The sequence below is a fragment of the Procambarus clarkii genome, chromosome 23 (assembly GCF_040958095.1).
Source record: "Procambarus clarkii isolate CNS0578487 chromosome 23, FALCON_Pclarkii_2.0, whole genome shotgun sequence".
In the NCBI taxonomy this organism is placed as follows: domain Eukaryota; kingdom Metazoa; phylum Arthropoda; class Malacostraca; order Decapoda; family Cambaridae; genus Procambarus; species Procambarus clarkii.
The window spans coordinates 9,565,894-9,587,867 of NC_091172.1; the positions used below are offsets into that span (position 1 = coordinate 9,565,894).

Genomic DNA, 21,974 nt, shown 5'->3' on the forward strand with positions numbered 1-21,974 from the left:
CCGCGGGGACACTAAGCCCCGAAATCATCTTGAGATAACCTCAAGATAACCATATATTTAATCATACTAATGTGAGAAATATATACGATATGTAAGCCTACATCTTATAATTTCACATAACACACATTTTGCCTGAAATATATACATGGCAATCACTCATTTGCTGATGTAAAAAGTTCAGTGGTTCCTAGTATGGCTGCCCAGCATGTTCAGACACTGGATGGTGATGAGGCAGACATGGCCCTCATCTTTTTACTAAGGCCCTAGAATGAAAGTGAGGGACTCATGATTTTTTCTCAAGATGGGGATTGGTAACTGGAGGCTTGAGAAAGCTAATCAAGCCTGTGTTTGTGTGGGAGTTTCTAACTTTTTGATATAGCTATTAGTGCCTGAAAGCACTGTGCGCACCATCAGTCGAGCACCATAAGGCACTATGTGCAGTGCAGTGGTTAACCTGTCTTAACTTTCTTAATAGTTAATGAAAAATTGATGTATGTAAAATCTCACCTATTTTTCTCTTTCTGAACCTGTGATCAACAGCAAGCATGGCGATGTATCCTCTCACAGTCACCTTCTTGTGCACATCTAACTTGCAGACGATGGCTCCAACTACTTCTCCACTGGACATTGCCTGAAAACATTTAAAAAGACAATTTTCATGTGTTTTCTGTAATTAATGAGATATTACACTGAAATATATATCAGATAAAAGACAAAGTAAGTGTTCACATCGCAAATAAACTCACTTATGACAAAATTATTCCAACAGATACTGTTTGGGAAAGAATGTGTGCAAATGAACCCCCGGTAATACAGTACTGTAGTTCTCTACCAATCATTATGCACAAGGTTAAGTCAACAATTACTTGAATCAAATTATATCAATTTGAATATTAGGCCAAAACTATCTTATTAACAGTATGATTGTGTTTGTACAAAAAACCTGCGTTGAATGTAATGAAACGCCATTTTCTGGGTGAGTCCCAGAGGCTCCCCGGAGCTATCCAGGCTCAATGGATATGTATAACTTTCTGGCACCAGTCAAAGTGTTTGGAGTTCTTGCCTACCCAGGACCACGAGCCAGAACCTGACCCCCTCAGAGAGGCACGAGGAGCAATAACCTATAGAAAAAAAAAAACTGTGTTTGAGAGCATTCTATGTCTGCCATCGACCGGAATAGGAACCCAGAAAGGAAGGCGCTCCAAAACAAACCTCTATTCTGGTGAAAATATTGCTACCGAAAACCGAACAAGTGGACAAAATGCCCCAAACAAAATTATCGAACTATTATGACGTCATCACGTCGCCGCGCCGCCATCTGTGCAATCCCCCCTCCTCCCCGGGAGGGGAAAGGGGGAGCCCCAGACCATCCGCGCCGGCGATCCAACTGGCAGTTTTTAGGCTGGATGTCAAAATACGCAAAAAAAACACCGCCGACCAGTGGGAGGGAGGGAGGGGTGCCGGGGAGCCTCCGGGACTCACCCAGAAAATGGCGTTTCATTACATTCAACACTGGTTTTCTGGGGGGAGCCCCGTCGGCTCCCCGGAGCTACCTCACCACAGATAGGAAAAATAGGAAAGGATACGGGAGGCGGACACCTAACCTAAAAAACCCAGGCCACAGACCAAAAAAACCCCAGAACAGGAATGCAGGAAGAAAGAGAACGCGGTCAACCAAAACGCATCCATGACCCCAGGGGCCAAGACGCGCAGAGAACAGCGAAAAAAACACAACCGAACAACAAAGCAAGCACCCCCGGCCTGACCAACCAAGCAGCAACCCAAGGACCAAAAGCAGAAGAAGAAGAAAAGAGACCACCCGGGCCAAAGACCAGGATGGTACCGGAAACACAAGAGCAGGCTGGAGGCAAACCACGCCCAAGACAGCAAGCGGAATGGAGCAGAAGGAACAGCAACACCGAACGCAAGCTGGAGTGGCTCCGCCAGCACCACCCAAGACGAGGCGACAGTACATGGACCCAAACGACGGTCCCGGAACAACCACGAAGGAAAGATGAGCCAACCCTATTAGAGACTGTAGGACCCTTTGCAGAGATAGAAAAACCGGAAGGCCAGGGAAACAACACACCGCCCCCGAGATGAAGCACACAGGTGGGAGACCAACAACGAAGCCACCAGCGCCCACACAAGCGACGAGAAGCTAGAGACAAAAACCCGAGACGCGAAAACTCGAGGGGAAGAACGAACCAGCCCTGTACAGAGCTAAACCGATCCACAAAAAGAGCCGGAGCTGCGGTAAGACCCACAGGACCGGAACCGAGTAAAGCAGCAGGTCTTGCCAAGGCAGGCAAAACCAAACGGAACAACCGCCAGGAAAACAAGGAAGCCAATCCCAGCGAGCCGAAAAAGAACCAACCCGGGCGAGCAGAAAACACCCTATTCGAGAGGAATCCCCCCCCCCCAGGCCCCCTGAATGACCAACAAGGCCAAACACCAAATACCCTGGCTCAGACATCTGCCTAAGCCAGGGCCCAGGCAGATGCCAACAAGGAAAAACGAGCACAACAAACAAAAGCGCGAGACGCGAAGCAAAAAACAGCGACCCCGCAACCCAAGGAGAAACGCAACCAGCTCCAGCAAGGAAGAATGATGCACACGTCCCCGAGGTATCCAGGAGGAGAACTAAGCAGGACGTGAACCGCAGGAAAACAAACACACACGTTCCGGAAAAAGAACAAACAGCCGGAGCCAGGACAGGAATCCCAGCTACCCGACCCAAGAAAAGGAACCAATAGGGCAGGAGCGGTGGACCGAAAGGCCACAACCCCCACAGACAGCGCAACACAGAAGCCTGCAGTGAGATACAAAGAAAAAGTGAAGAAACTCGGTGCCAAAACAGAACACCAGGGTAGTACAAAAGCAGGGAACTGAACATGGACAAAGGCCCACCTGAGAACCAGTATAGCCAATAAGCACCGACCCAGATACACAGTCAAGTGTAGCATAGGAGGAAAATCGGAAATGGTCAAGGAAAAACCCCAAATATGGACCAAGTAGCAGTCAGCAACACAATGTACACGACCAACTACCAAGTGTGTAGTGGAGGGCGCACATACACCGAGGGACCCCATGGATATCATGGTGCAGTCAGGCACCGAAGATAGGCAAGGAATGAGTGTCCAGAGATCAGAGACCAAGCAATGAAGGAGGACACAAATATGGACCAGGGGAACGAAGGCGTGTCCACACATAGGAAAAAGACCCAGGTGCCGAAAAACGAAACAAAAGGCACCGAAATGCGGGGCATTGCCCCACAGGACAACGAAGAACAAGATACACGGACAAAGTAAAGTCACTGAAGACACGCGCAAGGTGTCCAAACAAAACACACAACACCCCCTGTGAGGAGCCATTGATGCAACCCTGTCAAGCAGGGAAGTGACAGAGCAAACAAGGATAGTGTAGTGACCAAGAGTGGGGACATGCATAAGGGGACACTGGAGGAAGCCGAGTACCCAATGAGCCACAGACATTAAAAAGAACCTGAGCAATGTCAGAGAAGGTAGGAAATGGAATGCACTAGGAAGCAATGCGAAGGAGGCAGACTCCACACACAGGAGCAAATGTAGAGAAGATAGAGCCCAATAGGCTCTGGAAACTGCACTCCTGCCGAACGACAGTGGAGAGGCAGGACCAACGAGCCAAAGCTCAACCCCCGCAAGCACAACCAGGCAAGTACCCCACCAAAAGTCGGGAACCAGCACCTGGCCGACAGTCGCCAGACAGGACAACCTCACCTGGAGAGCGGAGACACGATCGTGCCACAACACAGTCGAGCAGAGTAATATACCAGGAGCATCGTTAGTGGTTTGCCCGAAACGCCATGCGTACTAGAGGCTGTAGGCATTGTATGTACCGTTACCTGAATAAAAGGTTGAAGTCGAAGGTGAAATATGTCCAGAGGTGCGCGCCCAGCAGAAGACGAAGCGCAGAACAGAGGCGGAGGCGGCACCACGCCGAGCCACCCCACACCCGGACGTTCCCATATGTAAAATCCAGAACACCCCCAGCATCTAGAAGGCTATGACTGGAGAGAGAAAACGAGCAAGAAGCCGTAGAAAACCGTGATGAATGACGCAGAACACACGAGTACACCACCCAGAAAACGAAACCAACACCCCAGCCCCAGCGTGCGAGGTACGAACTGCACCACTTGTCCACCAGGTGGCGCGGCTCGTACACCAGGCGGACATACACATATCGTACATACACATAACATACAGACATATCGTATGCACATAATGTACAAACACCAGAAAGGCATATGTAACGAAAAACGTTTCAAGAATATTGGAAGGTACAAAGAGGTTCGCGAATCAACGAGAACCACGACAAGCCAGCACAAATGCACGGAGGTACATATGGATAAAGACACCCCTGATCAAGGGACACATGTACCCCGATACGAAGGGAACAATATCAAGACGTAAGCGCGAAAAGGGTGAGGAAAAGGGGGGCAAAACACACACTTAGGAATGACGGGACCGATGGACCCGAAGGGACACTGAACCGAACCCAGGGAGGGGTAGACCCGAACCAACACGAACGCAGAGGGGGAAGGAACAACCCCACTCTGAGGAACTGCCAGCCCCGCACCGAGGGGTACAAAGACCCAAGCGGGGCAAAACGGGGCCGAGGCTCCCCCCCAGGCAACCCCACCCCAACCTCGGGAACCTCTACGGCAAGACCCGGGGCTGAGCCGCACCCCCAAAGCCCTAGCTTCACTAGGAAAAGCCGGGGCAGCCGCATAAGCACTAAGAAAGGGAGCCCACTGGTCAGACCCATACAGCACGGCTGGAGGAACAAACTCGAATGCCCCCACCGCCACCCCGGAAGAATAAAGCCCCCGAGACCACCCGAGTCTCAACCCAACCAGACCCTGCTCCAGGTCAGGCATTGCACAAGCAGGCCAGAGGTAAAACAGCAACTGAATCATGCAAAACAGGACAAGGACTCGACAACCCCAAATGCAAGCTGGAGCAGCTCCACCAACGCCGCAGAAGAAGCGACAGCATTCAACAAACGACGCTGACCAAGAAACAGCCAGAAAGAAAGGGCAACACAACTCACCAGAACCAAAGAACAATGATGAAGGGATAGAAAACGGCGAAAAGACCGCCAAGAAACCAACTGTAGCCAGAAGAACCACAGATGGGACACCAATAACAAGCCATCTGGTCACCATAGAGAGAGAGAGCCACACGTGTCAACACGCCAGGCTCAAAGAGCGGAAGAGAAGGCCGAACCAGCATGGTACATCACTTATCCGACCCTCTAATAAAGCCAGAGTTGCAGAAAAGTGCCCAGGTTCAGACACTGTAAGCAGCACCTGAAACAAAGGCTAGGCTGGCCACCTAAGAGCCAGAAGAATCACTCCCTTGGAAGATGTGCCAGAACCCGGAGCAACAGCCTGACCAATCCTGCCAAAAGACGTTTACCGCAAAAGCCTCACAGTCGGGAACGGAGCCATGGAAAGTGGCAGACACCGAGATCACAATAATGCTAAGAGGTCAACATCTGGGGCACCCGGATATTCCGTAAAGCCAGCAGAAGGAATTGGCATCAACAGTCCACCCTGTGAAGAGGGAAAGGAAATGAGACAGACTGTCGGACACTTGCTGAATGTGAACAGCACAGAGTCAAACCCTGAGAACTCAGCAAAAGAGCTACCCGAAGCAATCAGCTCCAAAAAGACACAGACCAAAGAACCCTCCTCCCACAGGATGAGACAGTGAACCAAAGGGAAACAGTCCAAATGGTGTGGGATCACCAAGCCCCAAGGAATCTGAACTCTCCGCAGTGCCTGCCATACTGCCACAAAAATCCCACACCATACTGTGAGCTCGACAAAGGGTGGACTCCAAAGACCCCCACCAGCCTGATAAACATCAGTCACAAAGCCCCAACCTACAGCCGAGGCATCCATGAAACATCGAGCGAGGGAGGAGGAAGGCACCATGGCACCAAACCCCCAAAAAAATCCAAGAGGAAGCCGGTGATGCAGCAACCAGTGAAGGGGACTGTGGACAGGACCCAGCGATCGCAAGAGTGGCGAAAGGGGCTGTTCTGAAGATATCAGAACAGCCTCCCGAGCCAAAATCTGCCCAACAGAGAAACCAAAGGGAAAAGTCCAGACGCCCGCACAGCTCCATGAGCAACTGCCAAGTCACCTGGGTCCCCTTCAGCAGCAGCCGATGGCAGGACTGCAGCCAGAGCTAGGCTGCAGGAGAAAGGAAAAGCGACACAATCTGAAAATCCCAAACGAGGCCCAATCTCTGGGACGGGACCAACTGGGCCTTATACCAGTTCACCAGGAACCCGAATCCAGCAAGCTGTGAAAGAACCAGATCCCTGGCAAGGGATCAGAGAACAGACAAGCAATCCATGCCGGGAGACAAAACCAGCCAGTCATCGAGCTCTGACGTAATCAACAAAGATGGGCTACCACAACCTGAGTCAGGCACAAAAAAATGCGAGATACCACATTCAACCCAAACGAAAGAGCCTGAAAGCGGTAAGCCTGTCGCCCCACCATGAAATCTAATGAATCCCTGAATCTCTGATGTATAGGGATGTGCCAAGAAGCATCCCCAAGATCCAAGAACATCCAAGTGCCTGACACAAGCACGTGCTGGACCTGGGACAATATCGTCACCCGGAAGGAGGGGCAATGGGGCAACTAGTTCAGACAGGACAAGTCCGGAGACCCACACAGTCGCATTTTGGGACCAGAAACAGATGAGACCTACCGAAAAGATGAGGCACTCCCAAGCAAGCCCACTCAGAGATGACCCGATGGATGGAAGGAGACGAGGCCAGCCCCACCAGGCCCGAAGCCCCAGCAGGAGGAGAGGCCACCTAACATCATCCGAGGCTACAAGAAACTATCTGAAAACCCTAGCACCAAGCCCTTATCCACACCCACTGTTTGGGAAGAAAGGGGTGGAGTCCAAGGGAAAGACCACCCTCACTACCCCTCCACCACTACCACCCTCACTACCCCTCCACCACTACCACCCTCACTAGCTCTCCACCACTACCACCCTCACTAGCTCTCCACCACTACCACCCACACTACCCCTCCACCACTACCACCCTCACTAGCTCTCCACCACTACCACCCTCACTAGTTCTCCACCACTACCACCCACACTACCCCTCCACCACTACCACCCTCACTAGCTCTCCACCACTACCACCCTCACTAGCTCTCCACCACTACCACCCACACTACCCCTCCACCACTACCACCCTCACTACCCATCCACCACTACCACCCTAAAGGCCTCAAAAGAGAGAGTTGGTCAGGAAAACTTGGAAGCCTCTGCGGGAACGAGTGGCTCAACTCATTCCCTAGTTTCCTACACCAGTAGGGGAGAGTATGTGAAAATACCCATTGGAAAATGAGTGCCAAGGTAATGTACTTAAATATTGATGGGGTTACAAATAAAGCAAGTGAACTGAATGAAAGGGCACAAAAAGAAAACCCAGATGTAATAGCACTCACAGAAACAAAATTGTCAGGCATCATGACAAATGCAGTGTTTCTGCAGGACTACTATATAGTAAGGAAAGAGGGAAAGGAGAGAGGAATGGCTCTTCTGGTAAGGAAGAACTTGAGTTTTGAAGGGATGGATATCCCAGGCTGTGAAAGATTCATAGACTACATAATAGGAACTATGACAATAGGAGGACCTAAGATGATAATAGCAGTACAGTGGTACCTCAGCTTACGAATTTAATCCATTCCCAGAGACGGCTCGTAAGGCGAATATTTCTAAACTGAAACTAATTTCCCCTTTCGAAATAATGGAAATTGAATTAAACCGTTCCAGACTCCCCCAAAAAATTCACTTCAAAGTAAATTTTATACCTAATTCACCCAAATCTTCAGTACTAAAGTATGTACAAGTTATTACTTACCTTTACCGATGACCACTTATTGGCGTATGGAAGACAGTGAGGAGGGGGGAGGAGAAGAGATGTTAGTGTTTGGAAGGAGAGTATCCTTCCATTATAACATCAGGCAGTGAAGACTTCTCTGGGGTACACTCTCTGGCACGTTTTGCCTGCATACCACTAGGACCTGCTTGTGGCTCACAGATTCTTAGTAAGACAAGCAAGCAGTTTAAAGACACTTGTTTTTTCCCTATATTTTAACACTTGCCTGTAGTAAGACATCACATTGTCATTTAAAAGGTCAATGCAACGGCCTGCTACAGCTTTATCTGGGCGAGTTTTTTCAACAAAACTTTGTAGTTCTTCCCATACTTCACACATTTTTTTAATGAGGAAGGAACATCCTCTACTGCCTCTACTCACAACTATTTTCTTAGTTTGAACCTTACCACTGACTTTCTTGGGACCCATGGCAAGATATATAATAATTACCTTAATGTTCAAATCCCAAAAATTCCGAAAAACACTGAAATTGTCACTAGGCAGGAGCCACTGGTAAACTGAGGCACAATCGCCATGCCACCACTCGCTAGGTCGGCCCATACACATATCAACAAACTCGTTTCCCAAGGCAAAGTTTGTAACCTAATTCGAATATTCTGAAGAAATTGGACTCGTAACCCGAAAAGTTCATAAATAGGGGCATTCGTAAGCCAAGGTGTCACTCTACAGCAGAGTGAAAGATCTGGGGGTTGATATCACACCGAACCTGTCCCCGGAAGCCCACATCAAAAGGTTATCAGCAGCAGCATATGCTGGATTGGATAACATAAGAACTACTTTTAGAAACTTGTGTAAAGAATCATTCAGAACCTTAGATACCACATATGTCAGACTAATCTTGGAGAATGCAGCTACAGCCTGGAATCCATATTAGACTAGTCACTAGACTAGTATGCCACTAGACTAGTCCCAGAGCTGAGATATATGAGTTATGAGAAAAGGATATGGGAATTAAACCTCGTGTCTCTGGAAGACAGAAGAGTTAGGGGAGACATGATCACCACCTACAAAATTCTCAGAGGAACTGACAGGGTTACCTTGAGGTTACTTTGAGGTGTTTTCGGGGCTTAGCGTCACCGCGGCCCGGCTTCCTGGTTACTGGACCGGTCAACCAGGCTGTTGGGCGTGGCTGCTCGCAGCCTGACGTATGAGTCACAGCCTGGTTGATCAGGTATCCTTTGGAGGTGCTTGTCAAGTTCTCTCTTAAACACTGTGAGGGGTCGGCCAGTTATGCCCCTTACGTTGTAGTGGAAGCATGTTGAACCATCTTGGGTGGACAAAATGGACAAAGACAAACTATTTAGCATGGGCAGAACAGGAACAAGTGGACACAGGTAGAAACTTAGTACTCAAATAAGCTGCAGAGACATTAGAAAGTGCACATATTTTGATTGACCATTTTGCTATAGCTGCTGTCTATGGGTTTAAAAAAGGATCCCTGATCGAAGAGAAGGAGAGAAACGCTAGGACCTAGTTCAGGGACCAAGACAGCTTAGTAGAAGCATTAGCGGGCTGGATGTAAAACACACGAGACAACATAAGGAATGGAACTGCAAAAGAATCATTATAAGCCAATGGCAGCAGCTCCGCCAGTGCCACACAACAAGAGGGGACAGTATTGGACATGAGATGCTGATCAAGAAATACCCATGACGATTATGAGCCACAATAACATGCCTGAAGATATGATGACAAAACCAGACATCAAAAGATAAAGAAACGAAGACGTTTCGGTCCGTCCTGGACCATTATCAAGTCGTTGCACACAACTTGATAGAACAACATGTTTTTGTCCGTCCTGTAAAAAGTTCTGCATGAGAGACCAAAGCAGACTCAGGAAGAGGGAAAACTCCTGTTAAAACGAATCTGCAGGGGCTGAATGGCACATGGAAATATACCCTGGGGAGAGCCACAGGCAAAACAAACTCATACCCATTAGGAGGAAAACAACAAAAAAGAAAGAGAGAACTCCTCTCCAGTGAGCATATGATCCTTCTCAGAATTAACAAAACACCAAGAAGAATCCATGGGCAGCCAAAGGCCCCAATCAGGTTTCCCCCTCAGCTCCAGTAGGCTGTCATCATATTGTTGTGAAGAAGAAAATTCTGTAACCTTGGCAGGACTAAGTGGTACAACTATCTTTGCACTCAAGAAGGAAGGGGCAACCCCTCGGAATTTGCCGAGCTTCAGGAAGGAACTGAAACAGGGGTGGGAGGAGGAACAAACAGGGCGACCACACCTGCCTGGGAAGGAAGGTGGTGGCTCGCTATAAGCAGAGCCACATGGTGCTGAATGTAGAACATGAAAAACATATTTTTACTCTGAAATAATATAATCTGATAAATAAATTGGGGCCATCTAATTAACCAAAACCACAACATTGTAGCCTGAATTGTCGACTTCCTGTGGCGTCGCCACTTCTTTTCGTCTAATTTTGTTATAAAATGATATTTTTTTTAGTATTTTAGTAAAAATATGTTTTTTCATGTTCTACATTCAGCACCAACATTATAGTGAGTAAATATATAATATTTATTCATTACTTACATAATGCTAGGAAGTTTTGGGTAGCTTAGAGTACTTAGATGAACCGAAGTACAGTAAAGTATTGTAGAACGGGTTGATGATGGCGAGTGGTGTCCCGAGAGACTTAATTAAGTACTGCAGTGAATTTGAAAAATAGGCGAGATAAAACAAATGTGCAAGGGAGAGTGAAAAAAATGGACGAGAAAAAGTTGTGATAGTCTAAACAGTGCAGACGGCAAAATTCAAGATGGCCACCAGCAAGAAAAAAAAAAAACAAGAGCTGGATTTTGGTGGATTCAATGAGGAAAGTATTAATATGCACCGTCTACACAACAAGTTGGCAAAATTAGACATTATTGTGAACTATCATGTGGAAATAATCAGGAATTTGAAAGAAAGTAATGACCACTTGAGTAGCAAAGTATCAGAACTTGAAGGGCCAGTGAAAGAATTGAGAAAGGAAAACAATCACTTGGAAGCTAAATGCAATGCCCTGGAGGAGGAAAATTAAGTATTGAAAATAGCTTTTGAAGAAGTTAAAGCAAATCTAAACATAAGTGAATATAATAGGTTAAGTAAGGAAATCCAACACAAAAAAACAGATGGAGGAAGCTTCACAGTAGAAGAAGAATATGCAACTTACCTATGCACAAGTGGCCAGAGAGAAGGAAATAATAGAAGCAGCAGCAAAGGCAGCCAGAAACTGCAGCAATCAGAAAAGCACAGACATTAAACTGGAAGTCAGAAAGAAATTGGCATCAAACCTGAAACTGGTGAAAAACACAGTCGACCAAAAGTCCCTATTAATTTTTGGTTGCAAAGAAAGAGATTACATCTAGGTTAGTAACAGCCAAAGAGTAGATAAAGTAGTAGATAAATTGTTGGGCTAGTGGAAGGTCTTACAACCAAAGATAATGTCTGCAACTACAGGAGAATTGGCAGGTATGAAAAAGAACAAGATCAACCCTTGAGGATCACCATAAATGGTACTAAAAAGATGGAAGAAGTACTAAAGAATGTTAGGAAATTACAAAGTTATGAGAAAGGGAAATTATGGTCAATAAGAAATCTTTCAAAGGAAGACACAGAACCTGAAACTGAATTCTGTTGACCAGACCACACACTAGAAGTTGAAGGGACGACGACGTTTCGGTCCGTCCTGGACCATTCTCAAGTTGATTGATCAATCGACTTGAGAATGGTCCAGGACGGACCGAAACGTCGTCGTCCCTTCAATTTCTAGTGTGTGGTCTGGTCAACATACTTCAGCCACGTTATTGTGACTCATCGCCTGCTGAAACTGAACCTCAGAGAGGCAAAACGTCTAAATGAGAATAGGAACTAAGAAGTCAATTCTCTTTTCTGCAAGGTGACAGGGGTAGGCAAGCCTGTGAAATGGTACAAAAAAGGCAAACCAACAAAATCACTAGAGAAAGGGAGAGCAAAGAATATAAGGAGAGGAAATGTGTTCCTGAAAATTTTATACACTAACAGATGGAATGAGATATAAAATACAGGAGCTAAATGATGTAATATAGCTGCAAATTACTAAATGATAGTAATATAGAGGTAATATGTTTTTATATTACCTGTAAAAATATAGGTAATATAGCTAAATGATGTAATATAGCCGATGCCAGACAGTGTTGCACTCACGGAGATGAAACTCGAAGATGATATTTTAAATGAGGTCATATTCCCGAGGAGCTACTCAATTTGGAGACAGGACAGAAAAATTAGGAAAGGCGGTGTTGCTGCCTTGCTGGTGAAAGAACACCTAAAGCTATACGAAATAATGATTGCCAATCCATGAGAGGTTGACATAATTGCACTTGAGATTTGTAATTAGGATAAACTAATAATCACAAATGCATACAGTCCACCATCATGCAACACATGAACAGAGGAGGAACTGGAATAATAAATGAAGGGGCCTCGTAACAATCATGAGAGATATAGCAAGAGCGGATAAAGATAGATCACAACTGCTGGTAGTTGGTGACTTCAACTTGAAATCCATAGAACTGGGAGGCCTATGAGGCCTCCCTAGTTAGCCTACGAGGCTAAAGAAATAGAGGACTTTTGGACCTGTAAAATCATAAACCTCATCTTGGAGACATTCATGTATCAACACACTGAACAAGATAGGAGAATGAGGGAAGGGGATGTTCCTCCCATGCTAGACTTTATATTCACCAGGAAAGAGGAAGAGATTACACACAGAGGATTACTCTTCAGAGGAAGGGATATTTGACATTCAGTACTTTGCCCCCCTTGGGCAAAAGTGACCATGTCCTTTTGGGAATAAACTATGCAATGCATTATAATCTAGGAGAGAATGAGGAAGCTGAACCAGATGAAAAACCTGATTTCAGGAAGGACACTATAAGAACTTAGGAAGTTTTTTTTAATAAATTTGATTGAAATAACTTGCTGTTACGCAAGGAAGTAAATGAGATGTATGTAAAGTTGTGAACATTGAGAAAGGGATAGCAGAAATATGTAAAGTAGATCCAGGATTTTTCTATAAATTTATTAAAATCAAGCTGCATGTAAAGGATAATATCCAGATGATAAGAACGAAAAAGAAATGTGACACACAAAATGAATACGTAGTTCCATAGTGTGCTTGTGCAAAATGAGAAAATTAGGTTTTCAGAGAACCAGACAATGCCAATTCCAGAAAACGCCATAGAGTACTGTACATAGAAGTGTCTCGAGACGAAATGGAAAATTTACTCAAGGTACTAGGAAGAAATAAAGCAGTTATCTGCTTGATGGGGTTCTGGGAGTTCTTCTACTCCCCAAGCCCGGCCCAAGGACAGGTTTGACTTGTGAGAGCTTGGTTCAACAGGTTGTTGCTTGGAGCGGCCCACAGGCCCACATATCCATCACACTCAGTTGATCCGGCACTTCTTAAAGAAATCTATCTAGTTTTCTCTTGAAGACGTCCACAGTTGTTCTGGCGATATTTCTTATACTTGCTGGGAGGGTGTTGAACAACCGTGGATTTCTGATGTTTATACAGTGTTCTCTGATTGTGCCTATGGCACCCTTGCTCTTCATTGGACCAGATGGAGTTTCACTTGGATACTGAGAGACTGTGCAACTGAGCTAAGCATTCCACTTAGGTAAACTGATATTCCAGATATCTTCATCCACAGGAATCTTAGCAGATATTTATCTTAGCAGGCCAACATAGTTCCAATCTACATAAATAGAGGCAAAGAAGACCCTCTAAATTATAAACCTGTATCATTAACAAGCGTGTAAGTCAAAATAGTTAGGGGCCGGGTGGTTTTAATTCAATACACTTTGACCAAAACATGAAAATAAAGAAAAATTCTGTAAAAATCTCGTAGCTTCTGGCACCATTTTCATGAAAATCTAGTCTCTATGTTAAATACAGTAGTAATTTTTTTATGAATAAATAACTACTCCCCCCACCGCAAAACTGTCTGCGACTGTCAACTCATCATCGCAATCGTACCCGATTGTTCTAACAATCTGAATTTCCGGAAAAAAATAAAAATTTGGAAAACTCTTTATATAAAATGCTTCTTTTGGTCGTTGACAACTATGACGTTAGCAAGAGGCAAGAGGAGGGTGTGTGTGTGTGTATGTGGGAGGAAACACATCAGACAACAGGCGTTGTTCATACAGGGTGAAGTTGTGGTGCTGTATTGCATCATTTCGTTGCCTCTCGTGCTGTTCCCACTGTTCCTCTAGTGTTATTGCTACCATTTTCCTGATGACATGCAACAGAAAAGGAAGAGCAAAATAGCACGAGAATACGGCAATAAGAGTGAGTACAAGCGAGAAGTGAGTAACTCGTTTAAGTGATGCGACGCCGTGCAACACCGCGCCACTACACAATACCACACATGTAGCGGTACTGTTATGGTACTGCCAGGTACTTACATGGCACATGGGTCAGTGCCATTTATGGCTGTGAAAGAGGAGGCAGCGGCTGGCACTGCCATCAATAAAGTTCCTAATATTTGTTTGTTTTGTAAACCCCAGCTCCCAAATATTATGCATACCATATAAATAAATTGTGACAACACACACAGGTCCCAATACATGATACAACAGTGTCAATGAAGCAAATGTATTGAAATAAATGCTGAAAATTTTTATATAATTATTATTTATGTATATGTATTTATTCATAGGTAAGAATGTGGAATTCACCTTTTTAAAAAAAAAAAAAAAATTAAATTTCTATCCAAGAGGTATTGACATAGAACTTTTACATATTCGAGTACAAATGCCTTGCAAAATATATATATATTGTAAGTTATTAGAAAATTTACAAAGTAGAAGAACCAAAATTATTGCAGAGAACTTCAATTTCAATTATATTTGTAAAACAAAATTCCAACTTTAAAAATGCTCTAGCTACAAATTACCCGTCGATTCGCAGCATTTTAACATTTGATTGGAAACTTCCTTCAATCTAAAAGTTAACTTCACATTTTTATAATAAATGCAAAACTTTTGAGTTACAAATTTCTAATTATTTACATATTTGGTACATAATTGGAAGGAAAGGTTTATTGAATTTTTTTATAGCAAACTATACTTGATAAAAGTATTCCATTTTGAAGGATGAACATTATATAATATTCTGATAGCATACTGAAGAGAAAAGAAATCAGTAAATATTTGTACTCGGATATGTTTTCTGAAAATTGCCAAAAAGAAAATATATATATCTTGTTATTTTTTTATGATGTTGAACATTTAGACAAAGTTGAGTACATAACAAGTAGATTAAGCAAAAAAAAAAAAAATTCAACGAAAAACGAAAACCCGTGCAAAAAAAAAAAAAAAAAAGCCCCTTAAAACCAAATAGTTTTAGGGGGTGTTAAATTAGGATTTAACTTAAATCTTACAAATCTTGCAAAAATCCCTATATTATAGGGATTATTACACTATATTATTACACTACACTATATAGTTTTACACTATAAAAATCTTACAAAAAATATTTTCTCCACCTGTTTTCTAAACAGGTGGAGAACATGTGCTCTACACCTGGAGAATAATGACATAATAAGACAGACAGTATGGTTTTCAAACAGGAAGTTCCTGTGTAACAAATCTACTTAGCTTTTATGATAGAGCCAAAGAGATTCTACATGAAAGAGATGGTTGGGTTGACTGTATCTCGACCTAAAAAAAAAAAGGCTTATGACAGAGTCCCACACAAGAGGTTGTTTTGGAAACTGGAACATGCTGTAGGGGATGACAGGGAGACTGCTGACATGGATGAAAATTTTTCTGACAAAAAATGAGAGCAGTAATCAGTGACAATGTATCTGACTGAAGAGTGGAAGAGTACCAGAGGGTTCAGTTCTTGCACCAGTAATGTTCATCGTTTACATAAATAATCTGCCAGAAAGAATACAGAACTATATGAACATGTTTGTGGATGATGCTAAGATACTGGGGAAGATAGGAGACACAAACGTTTGTCATGCCTTTCAAACTGACCTAAATAAAACAAGTGCTTGTACTATAGCACCATGTGGCAAATTAAATTCAATGTGAGAGAGGAGGGAGAACTACCAAAACCTTCCAGAAGTGACATGCAATATGGACAATCATTCATATTTGCAAACATACAAGGCCTAAAGCCAAAATCAAGAAATAAAGTTAAGTTCAAAAATGAAAGGAAATGTGTGAAACATTAAATGAAAAGTTCCAAAGTGTGTTTGTTCAAAATGAGATCTTCAGAGAACCATACACAATAAGAATTCCAGAGAACAGCAGAGAACACATAGAGGTGTCTAGAGACGAAGTGAAACAAATGCTCCTGGAGCTAAGTAAGAACAAAGCAGTTGGCCCAGATAAAGTTTCACCATGGGTTCTGAGAGAATGTGCACCTGAGCTCAGTATTCCACTTCAGCTGATTTTTCAGACATCCCTGTGTACAGGAGTTGTAGCAGATGTGTGGAAACAGGCTAACATAGTTCCAATCTACAAATGTGACAGCAGGGAAGACCCCCTCAATTATAGACCTGTATCATTGAAAAGTGTAATTAGTCAAAATATTGGAAAAAATAATAAACACTAAATGGGTAGAACACCTTGAGAGAAATTATATAATATCACACAGACAGTATGGTTTTTGATCTGGAAGATCCTGAGTATCAAATTTACTCAGTTTCTATGATCGAGCCACAGAGATTTTACAGGAAAGAGATGGTTGGGTTAACTGCATTTATCTGGACCTAAAAATGCTTTCGACAGAGTTCCACATAAGAGGTTGTTCTGGAAAATGGAAAATATTGGAGGGGTGACAGGTAAACTTCTAACATGGATGAAAAATTTTCTGACAGAAAAAATGAGGGCAGTAATCAGAGGCAATGTATTGGACTGGAGAAATGTCACAAGTAAAATACCACATGGTTCAGTTCTTGCACCGGTGATGTTCATTGTCTACATAAATGATCTACCAGATGGAATCCAGAATTATATAAACATGTTTGCTGATGATGCTAAGATAATAGGAAGGATAAGAAACTTGGATGATTGTCATGCCCTTCAAGAAGACCTAGACAGAATAAGTATATGGAGCACCACTTGGCAAATGGAATTTAATGTAAATAAATGCCATGTTATGGAATGTGGAATAGGAGAACATAGACCCTACACAGCCTATAAATTATGTGAGAAATCTTTAAAGAATTCTGATAAAGAAAGAGATCTACAGGTGGTTCTAGATAGAAAACTATCACCTGAGGACCACATAAAGAACATTGTGCAAGGAGCCTATGCCACACTTTCTAACTTCAGAATTGCTTTTAAATACATGGATGGGAAAATACTAAAGAAACTGTTCATGACTTTTGTTAGGCCAAAGCTAGAATATGCAGTGGTTGTGTGGTGCCCATATCTTAAGAAGCACATCAACAAATGGGAAAAGGTGCAAAGACATGCTACTAAGTGGCTCCCAGAACTGAAGGGTAAAAGCTACGAGAAGAGTTTAGAGGCATTAAATTGCCAAAACTAGAAGACAGAAGAAAAAGGTGATATGATCACTACTTACAAAATAGTAACAGGAATTGACAAATCGATAGGGAAGATTTACTGAGACCTGGAGACCTGGTAGACGATTGGAACAAGTTAGGTGAGAAGGTGGTGGAGGCCAAGACAGTCAGTAGTTTCAAAGCGTTATATGACAAAGAGTGCTGGGAAGACGGGACACCACGAGCGTAGCTCTCATCCTGTAACTACACTTATGTAATTACACTTAGGTAATTACAAGTCACGCACCATCCAGCTGATGACACCATCTCATTTGCCAAAATGGCTTCTCTCAGCATACTGATTTTGCTGTTGTTACACTATACACACACATTATATATAAGTATCTACATTTTTGTGCACAACACAGACCACTAGCTGGTATGATGAATCCAAACAATAATAGTAATAATAAACAAACTCCCTGCCAAGATTCCTCCTCCCACCACACTACGCACATCGCTAATTCTCACCACAATGCTGCTATTATCAGAATCCTGGTCACTAAATCCTGTACGTGAATAATTATCCACAAATTTATTTTGCAAAGGAACATGAAAAGTAGTTTCAAGAATCTTAGAAGGACCAAACAATAGTAGTGTGCTTTGGCTACCTGCCTAACACTGAACATCTTGAACAGCATTGTATTCACTGATATCTGAACACTATACACAGTTTTTATCAGTCAGGTTCTTCTGTAATACTATCATCGCTAAATAATAGCAGTTACATATATATTTTGAAATTTTTAAGCGATGCTGTGGACACAAGCTGAACAGCAGTGCTGTTAGCTCATGCTGCATGTGCCAGCCTTGGTTGCTCATTCAGTATTGAGGCTCTCACACTTGGGAATGGTACCAATGATTCTTTTTATTAAATGGCATCTGTTTACTGGAGCCCTCAGGAAGCTGATGTGAACCCAGTACTGCTGGATTTTTAAATCTTACCCAGTACATACTTTAAAAATAATTTTTTTTTATTATACCTAGAAGGGGTACCACCTCTGGTACAAGAGTAGGGACCCATAGCCTCGGAGAAGAAAAAGAGTATTCAGAGAAGACCTTGTGGATCCTCACTGAACATTTTGATATTTTCTTCTCCTACCACCCCTATACTTTTGGTGTGTGTATATATATATATATATGTATATATATATCTAACTTTATTTGAAAATGTCATTACACAAAAAGGGTTACAACATTGGTTACTTTAAAAAGTATATATTAAATGTGCGCCATGCAGGTACAGTAGTTAGATAAAAATTATACACGCACTGTGTGTGTTTTTAAATTTTAATGGGTTTAAGTTTAATTGAGTTTAAATGGGATAAACTCTAACAACCATTTGTTTGATCATTCCTTCAGTTTGAATGTGTGTGTGCTCACCTATTTGTACTCACTTATTTGTGCCTGCAGGATCGAGCATTGAGCCTATCAACCTTTCAATCAATTTAGTCGATCGCCTATCCAGAGAATCTATCAAAACTGATGCTGTATCATTGAGCACACTTGTATCATTGACAAGTGTAATAGTCAAAATATTAGAAAAATAATTAAAACTAAATGGGTGGAACACCTAGAGAGAAACGATATAATATCACACAAACAGTATGTTTTCAATCTGGAAGATCCTGTGTATCAAATTTACTCAGTTTCTATGATCGAGCCACAGAGATTTTACAGGAAAGAGGTGGTTGGGTTGACTGCATCTATCTGGACCTAAAAAAGGCTTTCGACAGAGTTCCACATAAGAGGTTGTTCTGGAAACTGGAACATAATGGAGGGGTAACAGGTAAGCTTCTAACATGGATGAAAAATTTTCTAACCGATAGAAAAATGAGGGCAATGTATCGGACTGGAGAAATGTCACAAGTGGAGTACCACAGGGTTCAGTTCTTGCACCGGTGATGTTCATTGTTTACATAAATAATCTGCCAGATGGAATACAGAATTATATCAGTATCGACGGCCGTGGACAACACTCACGTCCACTTTTTTTCTCTAGAGTCCTAGCCGTGGACAGCATTCGCGTCCAATACAAAAATATTTGTATAAAATTCATTTTTTATTCGATCAACTTCGGAATAGTTTCAAAATAAGCGCCCTTAGAGTGCGCACAATTTGATACCAAAATGTAAGGTGTAACACGAAACCTGATGTCAGAACATTTGAAAGATTATAAATACGTTTTTGGTCAAAATTTTAAAATATTTGTTAAAATTCTATTTATTATGCTATTATTTTGGGACTAGTTTTAAAATGTGCACCTTTACATTGCAAACAATTTGATACCAAAATGAAAGATGTAACACAAAAATTGATGTTATCAAACTGAACGAGTATACACATTAGGTTGCGGTGTGCCAATTAGTGCTCATTTACGGGTAACTTTAGTCTTTCCTGCGGGGAATCACGCCAGGCTTTTGTACATTATATGCATATACACCTGCAGGGTGTATATGTAAATACAAATTAATTGCAATTTAATTGCAAACACAATGATACCGAAACAAGCGACATAGCACGAGAATTAAGGTGAGAAAACTGAAACGAGTAAACACATTTTACTGATTTTGTGTGCTCACGGGTAACTTTTGCCAAATTTAGGCTTTGCTGTTCAGTCACACCAGGCTTTTGGACATTATATGTATATACACCTGTAGGGAATTCTATTGCGAACACAATGATACCAAAACGAATGACGTAGCATGAGAATTAAGGTGAGAAAACTGAAACGAGGATACACATTTCAGTGTCGCCACGCGCTTGCCCGCATGCCCACCCGCACGCCGCGGGCGTGACCTTTAAGTTGGCGGCGCGCGATAGTAATATGAACATGTTTGCTGATGATGCTAAGATAATAGGAATGATAAGAAACTTAGATGATTGTAATGCCCTTCAAGAAGACCTGGACAAAATAAGTATATGGAGCATCACTTGGCAAATGGAATTTAATGTACATAAATGTCATGTTATGGAATGTGAAACAGGTGAACAGAGACCCCACACAACCTATAAATTATGTGGAAAATCTTTAAAGACTTCTGATAAAGAAAGAGATTTAGGGGTGGGTCTAGATTGAAAACTATCACCCGAGGCCCACATAAAGAACGTTGTGCGAGGAGCCTATACTGCACTTTCTAACTTCAGAATTGCTTTTATATACTGTATATGGATGGCAAAATACTAAAGAAATTGTTCACGACTTTTACTAGGCCAAAGCTGGAATATGCAGCGGTTGTATTGTGCTAATATCTTAAGAAGCACATCAACAAACTGGAAAAGGTGCAAAGACATGCCACTAAGTGGCTCCCAAAACTGAAGGACAAGAGCTATGAGGAGAGGATAGAGGAGTTAATGCCAAAACTACAAGATAGAAGAAAAAGAGGCGATATGATCACTACGTACAAAATAGTAACAGGACTCGATAAAATTGATAAGGAAGAATTCCTGAGACCTGGAACTTCAAGAACAAGAGGACACAGACTCAAGCTAAAGAAACAAAGGTGCCACAAAAACATTAGAAAATTCTCTTATGCAAACAGAGTGGTAGACGGTTGAAATAATCTAAGTGAGGTGGTCGAGGTCAAAACCATCTGTAGCTTAAAAGCGTTATATATGACAAAGTGCTGGGAAGACGGGACAACACAAGCATAGCTCTCATCCTGTAACTACACTTAGGTAATTACACACACACACACACATATAGACTACTGTACCTAATAGGCAGAATGCACTACTTGGCACAGTATGTAAGACCCAATTTGCTTAACATTTAGATAAAAAGAAATTATTTTCAAATATTGTACTGTACAGAATTTCTTTCCGAATTGATTCAATGTTAACAATATTATTATATTAAGAACATAAATTACTGAGTAAAACTAATAGAATTTTGACCAAAGACCGCACCATACCAGCAACAACACTGCTCAGTTTAAAAAGGAAGTTTAGTTTTATGAACATACCCGAGGATTTAAGTTCCAAAGTAATATACAGTAGATACATTCTTCAAAAATAGAATGGAAATGCAATAAAAAAGAATTATGTATAAAAAACATCAGCCAAGGAGCTACAATGCCTAACTTCAACAAGATGCTCACTTTTATGATCAAACAAGTTTCAGGTAAAACTTTTATGACCACAAAAGTTTTAATATGTGTATTTTTTATGACCACATAAGCTTAATCAAAATGTTCATAACTCAGCCTGTCCTCCTCAAGTTTCCCAACGTCAAGAAACTGTCATACTAACGTCCCTTTATCCTACCTACCAAAGGAGCTATAATCACACAAATTTCAAGTTAAATACCTTTACTACTCTTCTAAGCTCTTAAGCCAACTAAGTTTGACTTTTTTACAAATTTGGAGATTTATATATTTTTTAGCTTTAGCTAGATTATACAGTAATAATTTGGCTAGATATAAATGC

At 42.4% G+C, this 21,974-nt stretch overlaps 1 protein-coding gene across 1 annotated transcript in view; it reads right to left on the reverse strand.

Annotated features, from left to right (window-relative positions):
• The window catches only part of LOC123764053 (N-alpha-acetyltransferase 30), an 83,146-nt gene that overhangs the window by 58,817 nt on the left and 2,355 nt on the right, over positions 1-21,974 (reverse strand). Inside the window, exon 2 of the mRNA XM_045751541.2 lies at positions 508-631. Coding sequence (XP_045607497.1) covers positions 508-631 — 124 coding nt within the window. The remainder of the gene's footprint in view (positions 1-507; positions 632-21,974) is intronic.